The sequence below is a fragment of the Daktulosphaira vitifoliae genome, unplaced genomic scaffold, assembly GCF_025091365.1.
Source record: "Daktulosphaira vitifoliae isolate Bord-2020 unplaced genomic scaffold, ASM2509136v1 Scaffold_3, whole genome shotgun sequence".
NCBI lineage: Eukaryota > Metazoa > Arthropoda > Insecta > Hemiptera > Phylloxeridae > Daktulosphaira > Daktulosphaira vitifoliae.
The window spans coordinates 41,637,779-41,661,465 of NW_026099574.1; the positions used below are offsets into that span (position 1 = coordinate 41,637,779).

Sequence of the window (23,687 nt, forward strand, 5' to 3'; positions counted from 1 at the left end):
TGAAGGCAAGTTTATGGTGCTTAGACAATATCTAAGAAAATTGTTACATTTACCATATTAAAGCTATTTACTAGTCACGCCCAAATGAAAAATTATTATTAATGTTCAACTAAAACATTGTTTTGATTTTTATTTATTAATAGAATGTAAATCATTCCACCTTAAGTTTTCCCATTATTTTCGTATATATTACTAAAGTTGATTAATAGTGTTTTTCAATTATTTCATTTTTACTTCATAACCGTTTTAAGAACTGCTCTCAGTTAACCCCAAAATTAAGAAAAAGGCAAAATAATTTTTTGTTTAATTTCCAAAAGTTTTCTTCTTTAACTTATGTCCCTAATATAAATTATCAAATTTTAAATTCTTTTTAATTTAAAACGCTAGTGTGAATAATGTCTATTTATTGCGTAATTAAGTAAACTATTTAGTGACTGATTTTTAAAATATAGAATTAATCGTATTTTAGCTATATAGTCTGTTGTTTTTATTTAAAAATTTAATTAAATATATTGGACATTGCATTATAAGTACATTCAATTGACAAAAATTCTGACACAACTATTCTTTCCATTACATGACATGTTTAGTATACATGACTATATTATAGTTTTGAACTTTTAGAAAGAAACTGTTGTTACTAAGCGGAAAATTTATATTGTTTTTTTTTTATTCATTAGTATCGTCAGATTTTCCAATTAGATCACCAGACGAATGAAAATGTTTTTATATTGAATCAATTTTTTTTTTTTTTTTTTTTCTAAAAGAGTTTTTGTTTCCTAATATTTTAAAATAAGTTATTAAGATTTTTAGTTAATTTCATTATAATGAGTGAATAATTTATAAAACTGACAGAAAAATTCAAAAGAAAAATAACAATAATATATAAATAAATTTTACCACTTAAAGCATAAGATATTTAGGTATTTTTTACCAAAATAAATTTATGATTATTCACTATGAATAGTTAATTAAACTAGTTATTTTTGTTAGAATATCGCTGACTGTTACAGTTATTTTCTTTGGACGAGCCTATACAAAAGAAGCAATTTCCTTTGCGAGCATTTCTGCTATTGAAAACATAATTATTTATTTTTTACCCTATATACTTTATGATATGTATATCGTCTAAAATCCAAACATTATGAGTCAATCTTTATAATTTTTGTTTTGTTTTGCTTTTACAATTAAAATTAAAACGATTTTTGATAAACGCTAATATAGTATCGTTAAATTAATAATTTTTGTTTTGCTTTGTTTCAGGTGAGTGAATATACTTCAATAATAATATTTTACAGTTGTTGTTGCTTGGTAAATATTATTTTTGGTTTTTAACTGTACAAAACAATTTGTTTAATCAGACAAAACGTAAGTAAATTGAATTTATAACGTAGTAATGTAAAAAAAAGAAACTATTCGCAATGGCGTTGTCGACTTTTTTGTAAATGACAAGTTAAAAAATGAGTAATTTAAGGTGATTTTTTATCATATAAAGTCAATAAAATCGAGCACAAAATTAAACTAAATTTATCACTTTTATTGAGTTTTTATTTAAAATTATATGTATGTATATCTATACACCAAATCAAACAATTCTATTTTCTATTAATGTATAATATATTGCTAAAATACCAGCACTTGCTGCCATTTTACATAATAATTATTCTAAATGTTGTAAATGGATCGTTGTCGCAAAAACTTTGCTCGTTCCATCTGTCAAGCAGTAGTTTATATTATGTTATTCACCTTTTCTTTTATACAGTAAGGTATTCATATAATTCTATAGTAATCATCAATCATCTCAACGAAATTAGTATAGAAATCTGGTTCTTATCAATTTTTGTATTGAATAAAAAATTCTCAAAATCACTTCAAATTATTATCATTAAATTGACGTCTGCTCTTCTTTAAGAACTGACATCAAAAATAATTATAAGTTAATATTTTTATAAACGTATCAATAGGTAGAATATGCTGTACTAACCACAACAAACATTTCTACTAATTAAATCCCTTTCATTTTTGATATTATACGGACAATGTTAGTTGAGTTGATTAGGTAACGTTTGTGTTATGTGGGTGTTGTTTTATGTGGTTTCTCTAATTAAATTGGCAGTATATCTGAAGTAGAAAGTGTGATATAAAATGCTGTCGTTACGTTTTCTATTTCAAACAATACTCAAAAAGGTAGAAAACAAAAGATAATGTATTTTTGAATAATGAAAATCGAATTTCAAAAATTTTTTTTATTAAAATACTTCCAAAGTTTTATTACTTTATTGATAATTCATTCAGAATAAAAAAAATCATTTTTAATTATAGGAATTTTATTTTGGGATAATAATATTGAATGCATAATTGATATTACCTTCCAAGTTTAATATTTTATTTTTTTATGTACTTCAACTTTGTAAAGCGTATAAAAAATTCAAAGCAAGAAATTAATTAAAGTTTTTCTTTACCTTATTTATTGTTTATTTTATTGCAAGAAATAATAATAATTGGTGATATTAACTGCTATTGGGCAGGCGTATTTCTTTGCGTATTGATTTGATGGTATCATTGTACGTTTGTATCCTTGGATTTTACAAAAGTTAGAGAAATAAATAAATTGAGTAAAAAAGATGTTTAATTAAGCATTTTTTTTTGCTTACAGCTTGTATTATCGAATATAGGAAATATTTTAGTTTTATTCAACTAGTACACACAACAGTGAATAATTAATCTATAGTGATAAGTTCATGATTATAAAGTTAGCGGGTACAAAATGGGGCGCTTTCCCAAAGGCGATTCTAATGTTCGGTCTAATCTATTGTTATTAAGCCGGAGAGTATGCCAGTGCAGTGTGGCGACAATCAAGACACGCCAAACGAGTTTACGTGGCTTTCAAATAGAATAATCATTGGATGTCTGTAACTCATACCAGTAAAAAAATACAGGTTTTATGTGAAATTCTCCAGATATAAGAAAGAAGTAGCAGCAATGGCAGAAAAAAAAGTCGGACAAACGCCCAATATTTGGCGAAGTCAAAATTGTGAAAAAAACTGGAAACCGTTTAATAGAGATACAAATCTATCACAGGACTGCCTACAGTGACAAATTGATTTAGAAAATGACAGGAACTAGTCACTAAAAACGATAAAAGTACTATATGGTAACACTTAGCAGAATTTCTTCTACCAGAATATGAATTACCTTGTACTAATGTAATTCATAGAATTGCATTGTAGAATTATTATTATACTACTAGAGAATTATTCACACTTTTCACACAGAATTCAATCAAAAGTAGAAAAGACCAAAGCAAACATGCACAGGTTGGAGTATTGTTCAAATATCAAATCATTTATTTGAGTGTCCAGTGAGAGGATAGAGGAAAACTTTTAGGACAATAATTTAAAAACAATAAAATTTAAATACCACTAACTGATATGCAAAAAAAAAAAAAAGATTAATAGGTTATTGTGAATTATTTGTTTTTTTAATAATTGTTTTAAGGATTCATTTGTACATTCTCAATAGTTTGTGATATTTGAGAAAACTTATCATTAAACTTTGACATAATATGTCATCAATGCTTTAGTTTATTTCGGATATTTGGTTTTAGGCAGTATTACTTATAGTTTTGAACTCTGATAACGAAAATATTCCTAATACAAAACAATGGTTGAAGTTTTTTTCTTTATTAATAACTATTATTATAACTAATCCGTATCGTGTGTCAATTATATGTTTTGTCACTTGCGGTATGACATTAACTTGTCATTGGTACCGATGTAGTTTAATAAGTATATATATTCATCCATCGGTTATTTGCATACATAATCATATCAGCGTGTTCCTTTCTTAGCGTTGTTGCTTTATTTTCCGTGTGCTATGTAAGGTTATAATAATCATTTTCTAGTCATCCCATCTATTGTAATAACGGTCTGCGGCTATAAATTTAGCAAGTTTCTCGGGGAAGCACTAATAACTGTAAACATACGCATTTACATTTCCGTAAAGCCCGACAGATATAAATATACTTGTACGCGAAAATTGCATGATCTGTCCGTGTGTTTGTTAAGGAAGAATGCAAATCTAAAACGATGATATTTAGTAGCTTTAATATCATAGAACAAAAAAGAGAAAATACTAGACATAATACTGCCAAACACAATATGGATAAACCGTGACAGTTCGTGTTGTAGTCGGCAAAGTCGGGCTCATCTTCAAGTATTTTGTTTGCTATTATTATACTAGTCAACTTACGGGTAAACTTCATATCGTTAAGGTAATGTTAAGAAACGCCAAACTGTAAAATAAACCACGTTGTGTAAGACGAGTGTTTTTCAGATCATTTCTGATTAAAAATAAAAATGAAGCTTAGAATATTGTACAGTAGAAATAAAATATCTCTGGAACTTTAAGTTTTAACTGTTTGCTGTGTTTCCAACATCAAATAAAGTTATTTAATCCGTACTGTAATAACCGACAGAATTCTTATCGTGGAAAATTGAGGCCACGTTTTTAGATATAATTTATTTTTATAGATATTATTCAGGCGGTACAAGCGTAAGAATGAAAATATATATATTCTTACTACTTGTTTATCTAATTAGTATTCGAATCGCCAATCTGGTACTAGAATTTTTTATTTAATAAAAATCTTTCTTTTTTTTTTTTTTTTTACCATTATTTCTGTCACTTTATTATCTCATCATTTTGTAGTTTGATTTATCTATCGTATTCGGCATTAGAATTTCAATTCTTTTGCAATCATTCCATGTTCGAGTAGTTTATTTTTCTGTAGAAAATAAAAAAGTGGAGTAAGGATTAGGAATTTATGGTACTATTTGGTGCTCTTGAAAGTTTGTGTCTCTGGGCCGGATAACGAAAACATTTTTGGAAAAACGATGAGTTATGAGAGATTTTTAATAAGCAAATCCGGCTTTTCGTCATATTCTCTTAATTTTCCACAATGTTGGATGCATCTAAAGGTAAAACCTTCATTAACTTCATAAACTTTCTGCATTAATGAATTTTTACTCGATTTTTCCCTAACGTAGTAATCCTATTTCTTTTGTTTTGTGTGCATCTTTACTGCGCAGCTTTTAGATTTAATCGTATGAACATTACACCGTGGGAATCAAATTAATGCCAGTTCAGCGATGAACTTACCATCTACAAAGGTCAATTTTACGCTGTGTTTTATACGTCCATCAAATGATCCGATTTTTTAACGCCTTGTTTAAACAAATCAACGCTCTTTTTTAAATCATTATACGCTGCATGCGAGTCGTTTCCAAAGCCATTTTTTATGACCTAATTATATTTACGGTTGACGAGATAATTGAATTGAATTTAACAATAATAATAATAAAACTGTCAAAAATATAGACCAATCCATTGAAGGCTTTCCGATGTATTTTATGTTAAAATTTGCATTAATTAAAAATAATAACTCCGAAGGGTCAACAGTTTTTTTATTTAATTGATAATATGAACTATTAATGTCCATTTAATACTTAGGAATTTTTATTATTGCCAAGTTAACAATGTAAAAATTATATTTTTTAAATATATTTTGACATCGTGTTTTAACAGGTTTTTTTAAACAAAATCATTTTTCTTTATATAATTAATTATTTCTTAAAGTCATGTGTCTAATTATAATTACTATAAACCTATTCCGTAATTTTTTTTTTTTTGTAAAGTAAACATTTATTTAAATTTATTGATATTTTTTTAAATACTTTATTAAAATTCGGGATACTCAGTTTAACTTTAAAATTTTTTTTTTAAAGATTTATTTTTGTATATTTTAAATAAATTTGATACTCTATTGTGTCTTATTTACTACTATTTTGGGCGGCATCCCAAAAGGTTCATATCTAGTTAACAAGAGTTTTCTTAAAAAATGATTTTAACTATTTCATTGTATTCGTTACCATTAATTTCTTTATTGTACATTATAAATTAGAGAGATGCCATTATTTCTATTGTAACTCTTAAAAGTTAAATAGCTAACCTGATTTTTATTTATACTTGCTAGTAAATTATCAATATTTTGGATTTTGCTTTATCACTGATCATTTATCAAACTTTGATTTTGTCAAATGCTATCTAATTTTTTGCAAAACTATATAACCTAAAAAGTAAGAAGCGAGATGGCTATTTTGAGAGATAAAAATTGTTTTAAAAAGCAGGTCTATAAATCTTCTAAATGTCATTTTTTATATTTTTTTTTTTTTTGTGATGGAGCAATATTTTGATAGAATGTCATCGTAAACTAAGTCTTATGTATTTAAATATAATATATTTTTGCTTAAAAAAGACACGTATGAAAAAAAAGCTTAGTATATTGTATTTAAAATAATGACAAACAAATAGCAATAGATAATAATTTTTTTGAAACAAAATATTTATTAATATATTTTAGGCACGTAAAAAAATTAATTCTTTTAATTACAGAACTTATTTTATTTTAGTAGAATTTTTTGATTTGTATATATTTTATAAAATACATTTGTAATGTCTTAAAATATTTAATCAAGCAAATACAAATAATAAGTAAATTTGATGGTACCACATATGTTTGAGTCATTTTACATGTTTATTAATTTTTATGAAAGACTTCTTATTTTTCTTTGCTTACAACTTGAAAAATGATGACCTAAAAGATGGAAAAGCATCTTCCCTGTAAAAATTGAATAATTTTATAAGTCTTACTTATGTAGGAAGACAGTTCATTTTTAAAAAATATATTTACAGGATGATCAGTAAATAAGGAAACAGATCAATTGTTACAAACAATGAGAACAACAGAAACCCACCCGTTTATTTACTTACTGAACATTTTATATATTTGATGTTTAATTTCTTTTTAAATTTAATAATATATATGTGTCGTTATTATTAGATGTACAATACTAATTATTATTTGCTGTAATATTGATATATATAAGCACAGCTTTATACGAATATAGTCCAAATTACAAATTCTTAATTAATAATATTATGTAAACAAACGCTGTTTAGTTGGCAGTTAGATAATTTAAGTTGTTTATCTATTAGCTAAAAGATCATAGGTACCAAGTATTATTTGGCTCATATGCTCATCACTAATCACCAACAAAGTCCTACTTATCAAACTATGCCAATATGTCTAATTGAATTATTCAAAAATATGGTTTATGTAATTCAAAAATGAAAAATATTTACATCATTTTTATCTGCTTAGCCAATGATCCTTCAACTTTATTATTATCTAAGGTAAATGTTTTATAAAGCGGTTTCATTCTGATTATTTTGATACTTTGTGCATTGTTTTCTAACGCATCCTTAAGAGATCCAGTTCCTCCGAAATTAGAATTAAGAGGCATGTATTCAAAAGTTGCACCTTTGTATGGGCTAAAGTTACTACTTCCGCTGCTAGCATAATTACTATTAACATCTATTGGTGTCTTTGAGTTATTCGATCCTTCGTTTTTGTTGAGAACGCTATTATTGCTTACGAAACTATCAGTGCCACTGTTACCCGTTCCATCAGAATTAACCGAGTATTTATAGTTGTAGTTTTTTATCGGCTGCTGTTTGTTTGTTTTAATCACTTCGAAGCCATCATCAGTGACCGACTGAGTAAGTATGTTTTTCGCATTTACCACCGATCCTCCTACTCGGTCAAATTCAAATGGGAGCCCATCAGCTGGTCCTACCTTATTTATGCTGGCAAATCCTGATTGAAACAAAACCCAGAATAACAATATCTGTACATGAAAATAAATAAATATTAGCCAATGACCAACACCAGATATAAATCATAAACAGAAAAGTACCGAAAGCTTTTGACCGTTCAATTGTTTGGTGAAGTTATCGCTTCGTCTTGACGGAGACATGATGCTAATTGTTGACGAGTAAAATAATACCGTTTGTTGGATACTATCAATATCATAAACCGCGCAGTCAATGTCGTTTGTTATGTCTGTGTTCTTAGTATTAGTATTTAGCATTTTTAAATTTATGTGACGTACGATACTTTATGCAAACATTGTATGCATTAATGAACAGCTAAACAAACATATTTTACATTAATAGTTCACCATTTGTTCTAGTTCGATGTTAGGTAAACATGTGGGTAATTAATATTTTCACATGTGCATGCATAATTTTTCTAAACAAGTCCCTAACTATTAGTTTGTTTTCTACTTAGTAATATTTTCTTTTTCGACCTTAATTGCTTTCCATAAAAGGGAAAAGAGCATAGATCTATAACTCTTGTTCAAGTATTTAACTAATTTTTATTGTGTGTGTTTTTTGTTGAACATTTTCAAAACAAATAAAGGAAAGAAATAATGCTAAATTAAACACAACTAGAAATGTATGTATCTAAACCGTAATTTTCCTTTCTTTCGGTATTTTACTTTCGATGTTCTACTCTTTTCTTACTTTATTTTTATACTAAATAAACGAAAAGTATTTTTATTGTATTAAAATTGATTTAATTACGATAAGTAATAGCACCTGTTTTTGATAAGTCAAGTATTAATTCGTGGTAAGTAATGACTATAACAAGAAGACTAAGTTATATCTGTGACACTATCGAAAATTAAACCAGAGGTAGACAATTTAAAATAAGCCGGTGTATAATTTCACGTGGTACATATAAACCGTTATACTTAATCGAATCCATTAAAAATAATGTCATTTTTTATATTGTACATTACCAATGTCTAATTATTCTTTTTAATTGAGATATGTTGATATCAGAGCAAATTATGTGGTATATATTGTCACAAATTGTTTTACCATTCATATCTACTATTTTTTTATTTTTTCAGTAAATAAACTTCTCGCTATTTTTATTTTCATTTAATTTAAATAATTTTTATTGGTTAACTTTTACATCCCGAGTATTTTTCTAGAAAATTGTTCAACACCTTGCATACATAAACAACTAATACTTATCATGGGAGTTAAAAAAACAATAGTTGCCGTAAATACGATAAAATAACAACAAAAAACTTCATTATCCGGTCACTCAATTCTACTATGGACAAATTACAATCTTGCATTTTTAACGCCATCATGTTTTATATTCTCAACGGTAGTGGAGTTGTGCTGTTTTGTGTTACTCAATTATACTCGTGTAGAATTCCCATCATTTCGACTTTTCCCGGGTATCAACAAAGCTATAAGAAAACACTGCAGAAAACAAATGGTATCAAATTTATTTTGCCTTTTGTTCGCTTAACCGTATCCGATCTTTCAAGTTAAACCTCTCGTGATGTATCCGAAAACGTCATATGTGAGGTATGCAATACCTTTTTGTTTAATCATAACCCATTATAAATGTATACCTTATTTTTTATTTTCTATGCCGCTAAAGATATGACATTGTTGTTATCTAGGTTAAGGATTAGAGCAAACAGCTAGTCGATGTTAAGTTATTAAACGTACTCTGTGCTTACAATAATAGTGTACTTGAGCTGTGCAATGCACTCGAACAAAACAGCTTTTTACCCGTACCCAGAAGCATCTCATTCTTTTTAACGTATTCTTATTGCATACAGAATAAACCGTCGGTATGCTATGTGCCCGCACAGTGTAATAGCTTAACGGTTTAGTGAAATCCTTTGCTGATAATGTTGTTACTAGATTCCTAACACATATCTGTGGTATAAAACACCCTGGAAACCCGCCCAATTTGTCCCTCTAAATCGACGGCGTTCCGATTAGGCAATTTCGATACAGTTATGCGTCCGTGTGTTGTGGACTCGGTATTTTATGTTCTACGTGTTACATCATTCGTTCATTATTTATTTTTTGTTATTATGTCAAACTTAATATACGCTTCATCCAGTAATATGATCGTAATGGATCTTTAAGCACACAAAAGAATACAACCGCGTTTTGAATGACAGCTGTGGCGGTGAAATAATAATATCCTCTTTGTTGTATTCAAATCGGGTTTTTTTTTTTTACCGTAAAATGAATAAAAGCTTTTATGCTATTTACTGAAGGAAAACAACAGTGGACAGAGACAATGTGATCGAATTTTCATCGCGTATAACCAATGTCATGACTAAAATGATTATTTTAAAGACAATTTTTAAAGAGCCGTTAAAAAAACCAAGCGAAAAACAAATGAACGATGAATAAACTAACTTATGCTAAGATTGATCAAACTCGATGGACCATAATGAATATTTTTTTATTTTTCCGCTAACCCTAATCATTATACACAAATTTCTTCTGTTAAATGCATTCCCGATTTATATTATAATTAATTTAGTTGCCAGGCTTTAGAATAAAAAAATGTTTAATTTTACTTCGCAACTTTATACTTTACACTATTAGATATTTTAAAAACTTTCATCGTTCAAAAACTCGAGACAAAAAACTGTTATTCAATATCTAAACGTTTTTTAAAACTTATCTATATTAAAATATTTTGTAGAGTTACTACTATTCGTTGTTTTATTAGCAAAACATGTTGTATGCATTGTGCGTGTGGTCGTTTGTTTATTTATTTTGATACATAGTACTTTTTTAATTAAAATCCATTGGTCAAATAAAGCTTTACTCAAATCAGCTCTAAAATTCATATTAACTTTATTATTTTATAATGTGTATTAATTTTTTTTTTTTATAGTAGTTTTATAAAATTAATGTAGTTTCAATAATTTTGCAAATTATGCTTTTAAGTAAAGACTTAAAATATTTTTGGCATTCATATTTCATTATATATAATTCAAATACCCTATTATTTAGCGAAATAATCAAATAAATTAAACAGCTTTAGATTTTTTTTCCCATACATAACTAATAATATGAACATTAACTGTTCGAATCATTAGTCAAAAATTTCAAAATTACCTTAAATTATTTAACTTTACAATTTCAATGTTCTTATTATGTCATATACAGTTGCTAAACAATTCCCCGCTCCTCACTTTTTTTAAACCTTTAAATGCTAATATCTCAAAAAGTAATATTACCGAACTGATTATCAACCAGTCAACATTTTATTTAAACCCTTCTGCAGTTAATAGTAAAAAAAAAATAAAAATAGGTTCCTATTTAACTTTTAAAAGTTATCCCTAAAATCTACCCTTATAAATAATTTTTCTTAAACTAAACTTGATATTTTTTATGGATTTTTTTATATATTAAATTTTAATCTATACATTTTTATAAAAAAAAACAATGAGGGTGTATAATACTTAAAATATCATTCTGTATATATTTTATTTGGTATAACTTCATTCTCTTGACGACTTGAATGTGTTAATTAAAGCTTATAAAATAAAAGGTTATGTACACATATTATATTCATTTTATAATTTTTAGTATCATTGTAACGTTTTTGTTATGTGTAGTGTGTAGTTCAAAAACATAAATTGTTATACGTTTATACATCGAATAGGAATTTTTGGATATGTTAGTCTTATTATTATTTTTTTATAGCAAAAGGAATGAAGAGTTATAAAAATATTCATTACGAGCTGATATAAGTAAAGTTCAAAAGTAATACGAAAATATCATTTTTGTTTCGTGTAAACAATAAATAAGTATTTTCCGTTATTAATATCATAGTATCATATAAAGAATGCGTTTGATCAATATAAGAAAATATAAATAATAAATCACATGTTAGTTAGTTGTTTTTGCTTACAGTGGTGCAACTAGCAGTTCCATAATTAAAATATTTTTATTGAACAACTCCATTTCACTCCTGAAGTGCGTAAATCCTACATTAGCTGTCCTATTACAAGTATTTACTACCTCTTGATAATTCCAATATTATTTGCAATTTTTATTAATATTACATCATTTTAAATGTGTAAAATTCGATGCATTCTCTTAAAAATTCTATTTAAATTTTTTTATTTAAAAAAATCCTGGATTTATCTAATACATTTTATTTGTATTTACTTCGCCTGTCGAACTTTTTTATACTTATTATAGACCAAAATATATGATTAGACTTTTGATGTTGTTGAGGATTCTTCATTCAGGAAATTTATAGGGTTTTTCGAATTGTCTTACCAAAAACATTAAAGTGAATAATAAGTACGCCAGATGAAGCGTTGAATTTTATTTATATTCTTTTATTATATATAGTTTTTTACTTTTATGTTTTAAACTTTATTGTACTTCACGATAGCCGATTTTTAGTAGCTATGTATATTTTACTTCGCATGTATAGGGTGAAAATTCACTCTGTTAATATCGTTTCAATTAAAACCGATGAATTGATACAGTATGGGAGTTAATTTGTTTTATCTTACAACAAAAAATTGTAAATTTTATTTTTTATTAATAAACTGTTTCGAAATACATTTTATGAAATAGCAATAACACTGTTATTATTTATATAAATGTACAGTTGACTGTGTTTTATGTCAGTAAGAGAACTTTGAACGATTAGAAAATTTTATTATTGTACTTTATGTGCACCAGCGTATGGTATTGGTAATAACTATAAACTAGCCATCATACACGGTTTTATGGCCTCGATTTTTTTTTGTTTTACTAAATCGTTTCCTTAGACTTGTAGTTTGTGATTAAGAAAAAAATTATATTATCGACTGAATTGTCAATTCGTATGAAAGTACGGTATGTTTTTAGAAATAAAAATTCAGGTTGAACGTCTTATTTTTTTCATTTTTGCTGTAAACGTTCTAATCTTATGAAAACACGGACTATGAAAAAAGGATGAAACGATTGGATATTGAAGACCCGACTCATACGATTGACATTACAATTCATAATGCACAACTCTGAGCTTTTTGATATTGTCGTGGTTTGTGTGGAAATAGAAAGCAACGTGTATTGCACGACCGCAGCTGCCATTTGTCGATTTGTAATGCAAGTTCACGTTGCCTGTCACCATTGATATTACCGGAGTGTTCGTGTGTTTTTTAACGTGGAAGACTGTAAATAGTAAACTTTAGTGGAACGTAAGTAGTCGTTTCGGTCTTACTTTGTGTTTTCTCATATTTTCTGCTGAAAATAGTTTGCCCTGTATCAGTATATTTTTTCAATGATAACACGAGTAACGTTAACATAAATAACTACAAAGCGTCATAGGAATAAAAGATAAAATAAAAATAGAGATAAAGAATAACTCATTACACTTGAAGGATGTGTTCGTATTCTACAAAAGCTGATATAAACATTTAGAACAGAAATTTTTTTTCAAAAAAGTTGAAGGATAAATTTGAACATAACGTTCTTTTGGGCATATTCATAACTTATCGAGGAAGTTATATGGTATTATTGTTTCTCCATTGGTATGCGTTAATTAAACAATATAGTTAGTTTAATGAAAATCTTGTTACAAACTACATTGTTTTAACTGAAAATAATGATATTCAATATTATTTTAAAATATAAGAATATGCGTTATTTTTTTTGTTACTTACTTCCAAAAAGTATTTATATAACTATTTTAAATGGATATGGTTTGACATAATTTTTTATCGAATCACCTTAAAGTGGAGATTGTAACAAAATTCTCGTTTTTTTCCTTTATGTTACTATGTTAATCTCTATTTAGACGTTAACAAATGGGCACGTGCATGTCTGCTCAAAGATGACATGTTGTACTGTGAAATAAAAGTACTGATAAAAATCTCGTTAGACCATTACTTACTTTAATTTCATAAATGTCATTTTACGTCAACTTTTATTTATTTTTTTATCAACATTTAGATAATTTTTTTTAAGAATTTTTCTAGTAATTAACAGAAACGTAGCTAGTATTTTATTCTATTAGGAAGTAAACACGAGAAGAATTTTCGTTACCCCTTTCAAACTACTATACACAATATGTGTTCACTAAGTAAGGTAACAGGTCGGTTGCTACAAAAAAAAGAGAACAATAAAAACCCGTTTCCTTAATTACTAAAAATTGTATATATAATTACTATAAATATTTTTTTTTTCCTATCTTTTTATTAATATTTTGTTATTGTTACTTTGTTTCTTGTTATCTGTTATCTGTTATGTTCCATATTATTTATCTACTATTACTTGAGACCTATCTATGTACTATTTCATTTCTTGTAAATTATCATTCCGCGTTAAAAATAAAATATAAAATTGTATTAGCTTATTAAAGGTTTTGGTTGAAGGGTTATATAATTTCCATATTTAATCCCCCTCGTTGTTACGCTACTGATGTATTATAGTTGAATATTCCAAATACAATTTAAATTCGCTGAATTTATTGTTTAAACTACGAAATAAATCATATAGATCTAAATCATGTATAATCGAGTTTTTTAAATATTTTTCTACTAACGAATCTTTTATCACAAAAAACATTATTATCGAAGAACTTCGTTGGATCATAAATTGTAGTTTTTATGATGAAAATTTAAAATAATATATAATAATAACTAAAGCTGATGGGTATTACTTTGAGAAATTTTAATGTGGAAATGTAGAAAAGTACAAACCGTTAAACTTTTATATTATACTTTAGAAACTTACCTTATATTTATTATCCGTTTTTATATTGTTCCATATTTTCTATAATAAGATACGAATATTATTTATGGTTGACCGAAGAAGTTTTGAATTATATTTCGTACAATTTATCTCAAGAACATTGTAGTAGTGGCCTATAATCGACTTCTCAGTCTCCTGATATCTCAGAAAGTCATCAATATGTTTATACTAATTCCTCTTTTAGTGTATTATGAAGTAGCCTCTATAACAGCTATAATTCAATAAAATATTATTCTGTGGAAAATATTTAGGGTAATTGATGTTTTTTAATTAAGATAACAGATGAATGTTTGATTAAAAACATTCATGTAAACATATATGCGTTGTAGAATTACAAAATATACAGTACATTAATATTATAATAAAATGTAAAGAGTGTACAATTTTTTTTATGCAAAAACTATAATTTATTTGCATCTTTTAAATTCAATTTACTTTATAACCATATCCATTTGTAATATAGTACACATTATTCATGCTTTTTTTTAAAAAAGAATCTGTTTTATATTTTTCGTAATTGAAATTTTTTTAATATCCGGCAGCGAAAATATTAATTTTATCATGAATTTTTTCAAACATTTTCCTACTAAATTAAAAGAAATTTGAAGGAATATAATTTTGGATAACTAAAGAAATCGCCTGAAATAATATGTTGTATTAAATCGAAAATGAGTTGAATTCTTCGATAAGTTCTGAAAACGTTTTTTTTTTCTGAATGATGGATTTGTAACTGAACCTTTTTTTTTTATCTAGATTTGTTTAAGTTTTTAGAAAATTTACAATCAAGATTTGTGTCTCTCAACTGAAATATACTCTCTATTAATTCTTTTGTTGCGTAAAAACATTCATTGTACTCTAGTTTTGTGTATAATCAGAATAATCACGAGAATACAATAATGCCCATTAAAGTTGCAATGTATAAACTTGATATTTGCTCGGACGACATGAATAGTGTTTTAGTAACATTGAACGGCACAGGAAGATACAAAATGCGCCCAATTCAATGTTATACTTTGCTAGGCAGCACTATCTTGACAGAAGCTTATACTCGTCGTTCGGTTTAATACCGTTTACGTTTTTATTCGATTTAAAGTGCACATCCCATACGGATAAAGGGCGTATAACAAAAAAAAAACTTTATTATAACAACAGAACGGATAATCAGTTCGATTATTTTACGGTCGTTCTTTTTATACTCCTCTTATCTTACATATGAACCTTGTTACATAATTTTCAACATTTCCAAAATCATCATTATTCGAACAAATACACGACTCGACAATTCCGTGTTGTATCATTTTATGTACATAAACGTGTAATAATACCGATGTTAACGTTTTATTAGTTATGCGCATTAAGTTTTATTTCGTCTTAGTCCTTATAGGTCCAAATTTCAATTTTCCCATAATTGAATTTCACCGATTTGGTCATTAAAAAACACTTAACATTTTCGATAAGAGTAATTACCATCAAATAAAAATAGAAATTTACCGCAGAGATGTTTGCTAAAAAAAAAAAATAAACACTCTTATTGCTGAGCTAACACTATTAATGTTTAAAATATAAAGTTGGACATTTTATTCAGTGAATTTACCAACTATCGTCGTCTATTCTAAATTAATAGGTATTTCAACAATGGCATCACTAGATTTCACACTCTGGTGTACTGTAATTAGTTTTTCGTGATTCACGTCAACAGTTTTTTTGGTTATTCATTTTCTAACCACGTAAATGGCTAAAAAAATAATTCTTTTTAAATCTGAAAACATTATTTGAAACATTTGCTTATAAACGTTATAACATTCGCTCTGTTGATGTAAGTCATAATTATGGCAATTTCAATAATAAACACACGAACAAATCTTTGGAACCGTTTAACCTCATTCTTTTGTTTTTTATCTAAACCTTCATCTATAACAGGTGTGGACACATTTATAAATTTACCATATTTGCTTGGTCAACTCCAGTAGAAGATCAAGATTTGTAATTCAGCACTGTCGATTGTTATCGTCTCCTGTAGCTTCGTTAAGCAACGGAACGATGTTTATATAAACGGCCTTTAAAACCCTTCGGCATCTTGTGCCTGTAAACAACCGTACAGAACCGATTTATACATTTTGCTGTCACTAATGCTCGTACTGCGATGCACCCGGACAACAATAATTTTCCTTTACTTCCGTTTATCTACCCACTAACACCATAAATCCTTCGGTCGTGCTATTCTTGCTGTGTCATATCTAAGCTGGACCCGACGTAAATAAATGACCAATGTAATTGTATTTCTCTCGCATAATTTAATCGAATTCGGGTTTTTATTGTGGCAAATTTAGTAGCGGTTTTATGTGTACTATTTTTGTCTTTTACATTTACATGACATGTCAAAAAAAAAAAAATGTATACGTAGTATCATGTAGTTTTCCCTCAGAAAGTCTATTACCAGAACTGCGAATCCCAAAATAATGTATTCGTTTCAAGTCTAAATAATAACTTTATTATTAATATGTTATAGTAACAATATTATAAATCTCACATCGGACCCTTTTGAGTAAGCAACACTATGACATTTAAAACTCTAGATTTAAAGTCATAACTTGTAGATTTCTATTACTCTTCTAGAAATATCTCGTAACATTGTATAAATGTACTCGTATACACAAAATCAAGTATTTTTTTATTGTTAATATAAACATAAATAAATTTTTAATTAAAAAACAGTATTATCATTTATACTTTCCGTATTTTTAACACTGCAATTCAATTATATATAAGAAATTGTGTGTCATAGTTTGAATAGTGATGGACAGATAATCCATGTGATAACATAAATCTCATCTCGTCGTTAATTATTATTGTAATATTGAATAAATAATGAAAATATATTTCCTATTATATTTGTAATCATTTTAAAATCTAAAATTTTCGGAATAATATTAAATTTATGCTATGAAAGAAATCAAATAAAAAATGAAGATGCGACTGGTATTTTTGATATCTCGTTGTATGAATATGAAAACTATACAACGGCGTTTGGATTTTATTACTGTTTTATGTCAAAATGTAGAAATTTTCTAGAAAAAAAAGACTTAAAACATGAAGTAAGAGAGAGATACCTTGACATAATATTTCTCGAAAAGTTAATGGACTGAAATATCCGTCCTTTTTCCTCTATTTCATTTCTCTTCTTATAGTACTGTTATTCTTATCTTTCCAGAGGTTTAGCTTTTAAAGATGTCGCCTTGTACAGTCGTTAAATTTGGAACAACTTCCTATTCGGTTTAATCATTAATATTCTGCATACCACTGCCATGACCGAAATCACATTACCCTATGATTCTGTTGATAATTGAATGTGTTAAGTATGTTGTATTAAAATGGCTGATACTTTTAATTCTACAATATCATTCCATAATTTTTTTCCGTTTTGTTTTTTATTCGCACCGGATCTGTAATTTATTGTTTAAAAACTTTTTTTGAATAGTAGTGAAACGCAAAACCAAATTAAAACCCAGCGTAGTGAAAATTTGAGCTTTACGGGTTTTCTTCCTTTTGAATCCGTTTATTATTTATAAATATACTAGAAGAGATGAAATGTAATTCAATGTTAGTTTCACGCGGATTGTCCGTGGTTCGTTTTACCGTAAAATTACCTCAGGAATGAGAGAGCATTATAAAATAATGCAACGTACACCTATTTATTATATTACCACTTAATTACACCTATGTTGAGCACGAGAAAATATCTGGGGTACATATTTTCCGTGTAATCTCATCACCTATCTCTTTGCACGCTGAAGTTGTCATTATGCTGTCAATACAACATAAGTGTGACTCTTTTAAATTGAGCTTTTATACAGTAGAGCATTATAACTATGGGCCACTGAAACTTTAACAATCAAAAAAGAAAACTTATAATAACGTACCCAACACACATCTCAATCCACCCAGCAGTCCATGTTAATTTCACACTCGTGATTGCATAAGAGTCGTTTGATTTTCTGACCCTAATAATTTTCACTTTGTTGGCAAACAAAATACGTGTGTAACAGCAGCAAGTCGAAATACTCTTTTTTTTTTTCTCGTTTTTGTCACAATTACTCTTCTCACGTGCTTGCGACCTTTAAGTCCCAATACCCACCTGCTGTCCCGTTCAGTGTTAAACTTTTGTAGCACAGGTTGTTGTAAATCGATTAATCTCAAGGAGAGCAATCGAAATACAATTTCGATTTTGCGATGAATAGAGAAATTTATTTGAAAAAAATAATGTTATTTGTAAATTCAGAAATACACGAACACAATACACCTCTTTTTAACTATCGCGTTAATGATCGAATTAATACAAATGTTCTATATAAACACTATTAAAATTTTTGATATATATGTTTTCTATTTTTTTCATTCTCGGGATCTACTTTTAACAAAAATGTCTCGAGAAATAAGAAATATCTAAACCTTTGTTTGATATAACCGCTTTTTTTTTTTTTGCCAATACGCTGCTCTCTTCATGATAAATATTTTATTTAGTCTTCTATTTTTTAGCGTTGGGAGTTCTTTTTCGTTCAACGTTAAAAGGACAGCTTAGAATGTGCTCATGACACTATCAGATCGCTTTTAGTTGCCATACATTTATCAATATTTAATTCATTCGGCTTAGATTCGTTGTATATTAATTGAAATTGAACTTACAGCGTTAGCATACACAAAAAACCTTCAATATCATAGAATATATTATAAATACCTGTGTCTTTTCAAACCGTTTGCTTCTCCGTTTGTAGCATTTTATCGTTTATATATTTTGTGATATATATCATTGTAACATAATTACATGGGCATAATATAAAATTGAACTTGCATGACGTTTTATTGTATATTTTTTGCTGTTATGATGATTTATTTCCAATGTTTTAGCCGAGGGAATATATACATTAGTGGTTGCAGTAAACGGTAATGAAATTGGTCAAAAATATATATGATGTATTTGAAGCATGCCACAGAAAAATTAATTGATCTCTACTCACTGCACACTATATACATACATACTTCGATAGTTTACCATTATCATGATTTTGGACTTGATTTTGGACTTGATTTATGACTAATTTTTTCGTTCATTTAATTTACATAATCATGATTTCCCTAAATCTTTTTTCCATAACTTCTGATGACAATCCTAAGATTTGTCGTCGTTTATTTTTAAGCCAGTTTGTAATGATAATATATTTTGCTCCTATTTTTTTTAAAATTAATGAAAAATAAATTACCAACAATCCGAAACCCCGGGGTCATCTGAGAAATAATTATAATATTTTATACTAATTTTGCGGCTTAAAATGAATATTTAATTAAAATATTTTTGTTTTGTTTATTTTTAATTAGAGCTCTTGCGTTTTTAATCGAGAAATTTATTTATTTTTATAAAGTATTGGAATATATTTTAAAGTAAAATAAGTTACGTTTAAATTAAGTAAAAGTGCTATCTTACCAAATTAAACTTCGAATTGTTTCATACATTTTTTTCGAATACTCTCCTTTTATATTCCTTTTCTCAAATGTTTTTCTATTAACTTGACGTCTTCCTCGTTTTTACTTTCTTAAAACAAAAACATGTGTACATGTGTTTAGAAATTGAATAATATTCGATATTTTATTTTCTTGATCTATGACAATAAGTTTAATTTACTAAAAACAAAAATCATTTAATAATTCATTTCAAAATTAGATACATTTAAACAATTTTTATTAAGCTTTAATACTTTTGGTTATTATCACAAGCAACGACTATAGTATCGTTAAAGGAAAGATCCTCATTTTTTCCTAACAAGAGTGGAAAGAAATTGCTAAATTAATAATTAAATTGCTTGTAAAACTGTCATAATATCTAAACGATACACGAGAAACAAACATCATAGAAATATCTGGGCTGACAACAATATTACGGAGATATTCAGTCTTCAAGTAAACGTCGTTAAATGAACACAATTACAACTTAAGATGTAATTCTGAATATTTTTGCGTCACATTTATCACCCAAGACTTGTTTTTTTCCAGTATTTTAAATTAGTGTATTCCACATCTCCTATGAAGTTTATTTCTCATATCATACAGCATATTCTATGATTTTTATTAATATCTGATTTTTTAAATATAACAATTTGTCCAAGTTTCTACTATTAATAAAGTTTTGCTTTTTTCGTGTAATTTTTTTCCTAAACCAGTAATGATGAATTTTATTTGGTATAGACAATTTTAAATATACTTCCATACTATAAATAAATACGAATTTTTTTGAATTTTCCGGTTTAATTTTTAATGCGCTTATGAATATTGTAATTTTATTTTCTTCAATAAAAATACTCTTCCATTGCGACCGTATTAAATACGGTCATAATAAGTACATAAATTTTATGTACTCTTGAAAAATAGTAAGATGCAGTTACTTCATGTTTACTATTGATAGGGTTTCGCCATCGTTTCTGTGCTACGTCAACGATTTTCTCACTTTGAGCTACTGGCCAATTAATTTTCGCAGCAGCACCTAGTTTAGACCATTATCCATATCGCATCACATTCTGTCAATTCACACGAAGTCGGCTGTAAATCTTCGAACAGCTATTCTGGTACCTAGTTAATTGAACTTCATCTATCATATCGGTAACGTGTTTGGCAATTCATTTTTATGTTATAAATCAATTGCCGGCTACAGTTTAACACAATAAGAAAATAACAACGCTCACAAATATCACTTGAGTTTCTGCGGTTAATAATTTCTGTCGAGAGATTTTTTTATTTCCTTTTTGTATAAGTGTTAGTAACTAATTGTTTTCAGTTCGGTGTTTAAGTATTGCTACGAATTACAATATTCTCGGATAAAAACGTCGAATCAAACATTTAATAATAAATAAAACGTTTCGAATCGGATTTTTATGTGTTAACTTTTTGTTTTACGTTAGTGGACTAGCGTCACACACAAAATGTAATTATCTTCAATTCTAAATATACAATTAATGTATATTTATAGTCAAAACGCATTAATGGCTCTCGACAAGTCCTCCCGTCGGAGTTTCATAGGTCGGCACAGCTCCTCAAACTACAGAGCTAAGAAAGAGGTAGTTTCCGGACCCGTCGGCGAGGTTCAGATCTAAAGTAGAAGACTAAGACTATCCGTTAGTCACTATCACAACCAATTTTTCTCTTTACCGACTAAAGAAGAGCCTAAAGACTAGCCAGCTTTCCCATTAGTTATCAGGACCAGCATTCTGACCTTAACCCTAGTCGAACACGCACGAAATTAATAATATTAATGGGTATTAACGATATACAGCTCACAAGTCTTTTGAACAGCTACAAACAATTATAACACAAAATTTAAACAGTGGTCATATGTACATAAAAAAATAATGCTTCGGTTGAAACGCCAATTTCCGTTGCATGGTTTTTGTCCCCTTTATATAATATCTGATCCTCACTCTACTGTTAGCACTATTTGTATTTTTAACAATTTTTTTCTTCTGTAAACGTTAGTCTGAAGTGAAATTATCATAATACTTAAAAATTTTAAGGTTTCACTACATTTTTTAATTTACAATTTAATTACGCCATTCGCAATGCGTCAACTTTAGAAGTGTTCTAACGATAGCAATTTGTATCAAACTTGCTTTATTTTCTTGTATATTACTATACTTAAAATAATCGTGTTCTCTGTAATATATCAAGTTGTCTCGTTCATTTACAGTCACCCAACTTTTCCATTTTAATGACTCTTTATTCTTACACGTCATAAAGTAACGCCTATAAAATGTATCGCTTTGATATATTCCAACATGATTCCGTCCTGTTTAATAGTTTGTTCATTAATGGATATGCCAGCCACCGATGACAAGCCGTGATCATCATAAAATCCTCTTGTTTAATTGAAAACTCATATTAATTGAGATATTTTCAAAATGTTTTATTAGTTACTGTGCATAAAACGAATCGATGTGTAACCCGAATTGATTAGTATTTATAATACATTTTTTGGCCCGTCTTCGATTTCATTTGAAATTTAATTACAACGCTTACAATCAAATCGTTTATAATACGTGAATTTTACGTTTGATTCAAATGATTTGTTCGACTCAAAATCGTTAATCGTCTCAATGTTTTTTCTTAAATCAATATACAATAACACATATGTGCTTGGTTTAATTGACAAGTTATCAAAAAATCGTTTCTAGAAAATAACTTCACTATTGAAAACAATTCGAGTTGCTAAAAGTTCCAAAATTATATTTATATTATGTAAAAAGTTGGATAAAATATAAACGTCTACTTTCGTCTGGAAAGATGTTTCCACGGCGATGGGATAATATTAATTATGCAGCATGTTGAAAGGTGTACGGGTAGATAAAACTCGACAGAGCTTTACGCCGCGTTATATTTTACACAGCAGCGGCCGCCTACGCGTTCACGACAATAATTAAAAAATTATAAAATTACTAAATAAGTGAGGCCTCTAAAAATGTGCATTAACGGCGCGCGCAAAGAGGACAAAGTTAAAAAAAATAGAGTCTGGTCGAATTTGTATTGTCGGTCGGTTTTTTATTTGGTAGTTTCGGCCTAGAGTTAATTTTAAGGTCGGCCGATTGCACACCCCGTCGAGTTGGCGGCTAATGAATTGCGCAAGTTTTCCGTGGCCGCCCAGACCTATGCGTTTTTTTACCGCGCTCGTTATTTTTCGTTTGTACGGAATTACCCCTCGTCGCGCCATAAGCCAACGTCCAAACTCGGCCTTTGTCGGGTTTTGCAACGCAGCAAAGGATCGAGTGATTGATGGACAGGTTACACTTGTCGGCCATTGAGTGCGGCGATAACGCTAAGCGATTCAGAACGATATACACATACACAGCCATAATAATTGAATGGCGGCAGCTTAACAACGGCAGACGGTGTGCAAGTGAGTGTTGGCACAAGTTTTTCAATGTACAAATTCCGTCCCTCACAACATCTCCGGATCTGTACTTTTTATTGGGAACGATATTTTTTTGCTTGAAGCGTGTACCGACTAAAGCTCATTATCTATATTTTTATTTTGTTTTCGACATTCTCCTCTCCGATGGAGTTACGTCGAGGCAAACGCTCTTCCCCCGGCACTTGGTCGTGTGTCCAACTGCGTTAAGTTTCCACTCGGGTTTTTCTCGTTTTCCTCGGAT

General features: G+C 28.2%; 2 protein-coding genes and 1 long non-coding RNA gene across 10 annotated transcripts in view; 1 reads left to right on the forward strand and 2 right to left on the reverse strand.

Moving 5' to 3' along the window:
• LOC126901699 (peripheral plasma membrane protein CASK) overlaps positions 1-23,687 on the forward strand; it is an 81,954-nt gene that overhangs the window by 41,899 nt on the left and 16,368 nt on the right. The gene's annotated exons all lie outside the window — the stretch shown is intronic.
• Positions 6,327-7,983, reverse strand: LOC126901706 (uncharacterized). Its single transcript, XM_050678396.1, has 3 exons — positions 7,818-7,983; positions 7,204-7,748; positions 6,327-6,679 (listed from the first exon to the last, which is right to left on the reverse strand). Exons 1-3 carry the CDS (start codon positions 7,875-7,877, stop codon positions 6,634-6,636), a joined length of 651 nt encoding a protein of 216 aa, XP_050534353.1. The 5' UTR covers positions 7,878-7,983; the 3' UTR covers positions 6,327-6,633.
• On the reverse strand, positions 12,318-20,118 carry LOC126901707 (uncharacterized). The gene is made up of 5 exons (XR_007703094.1): positions 19,979-20,118; positions 14,482-14,710; positions 13,410-13,592; positions 13,120-13,342; positions 12,318-12,987 (listed from the first exon to the last, which is right to left on the reverse strand). It is a non-coding gene; the product is annotated as an uncharacterized LOC126901707 (long non-coding RNA).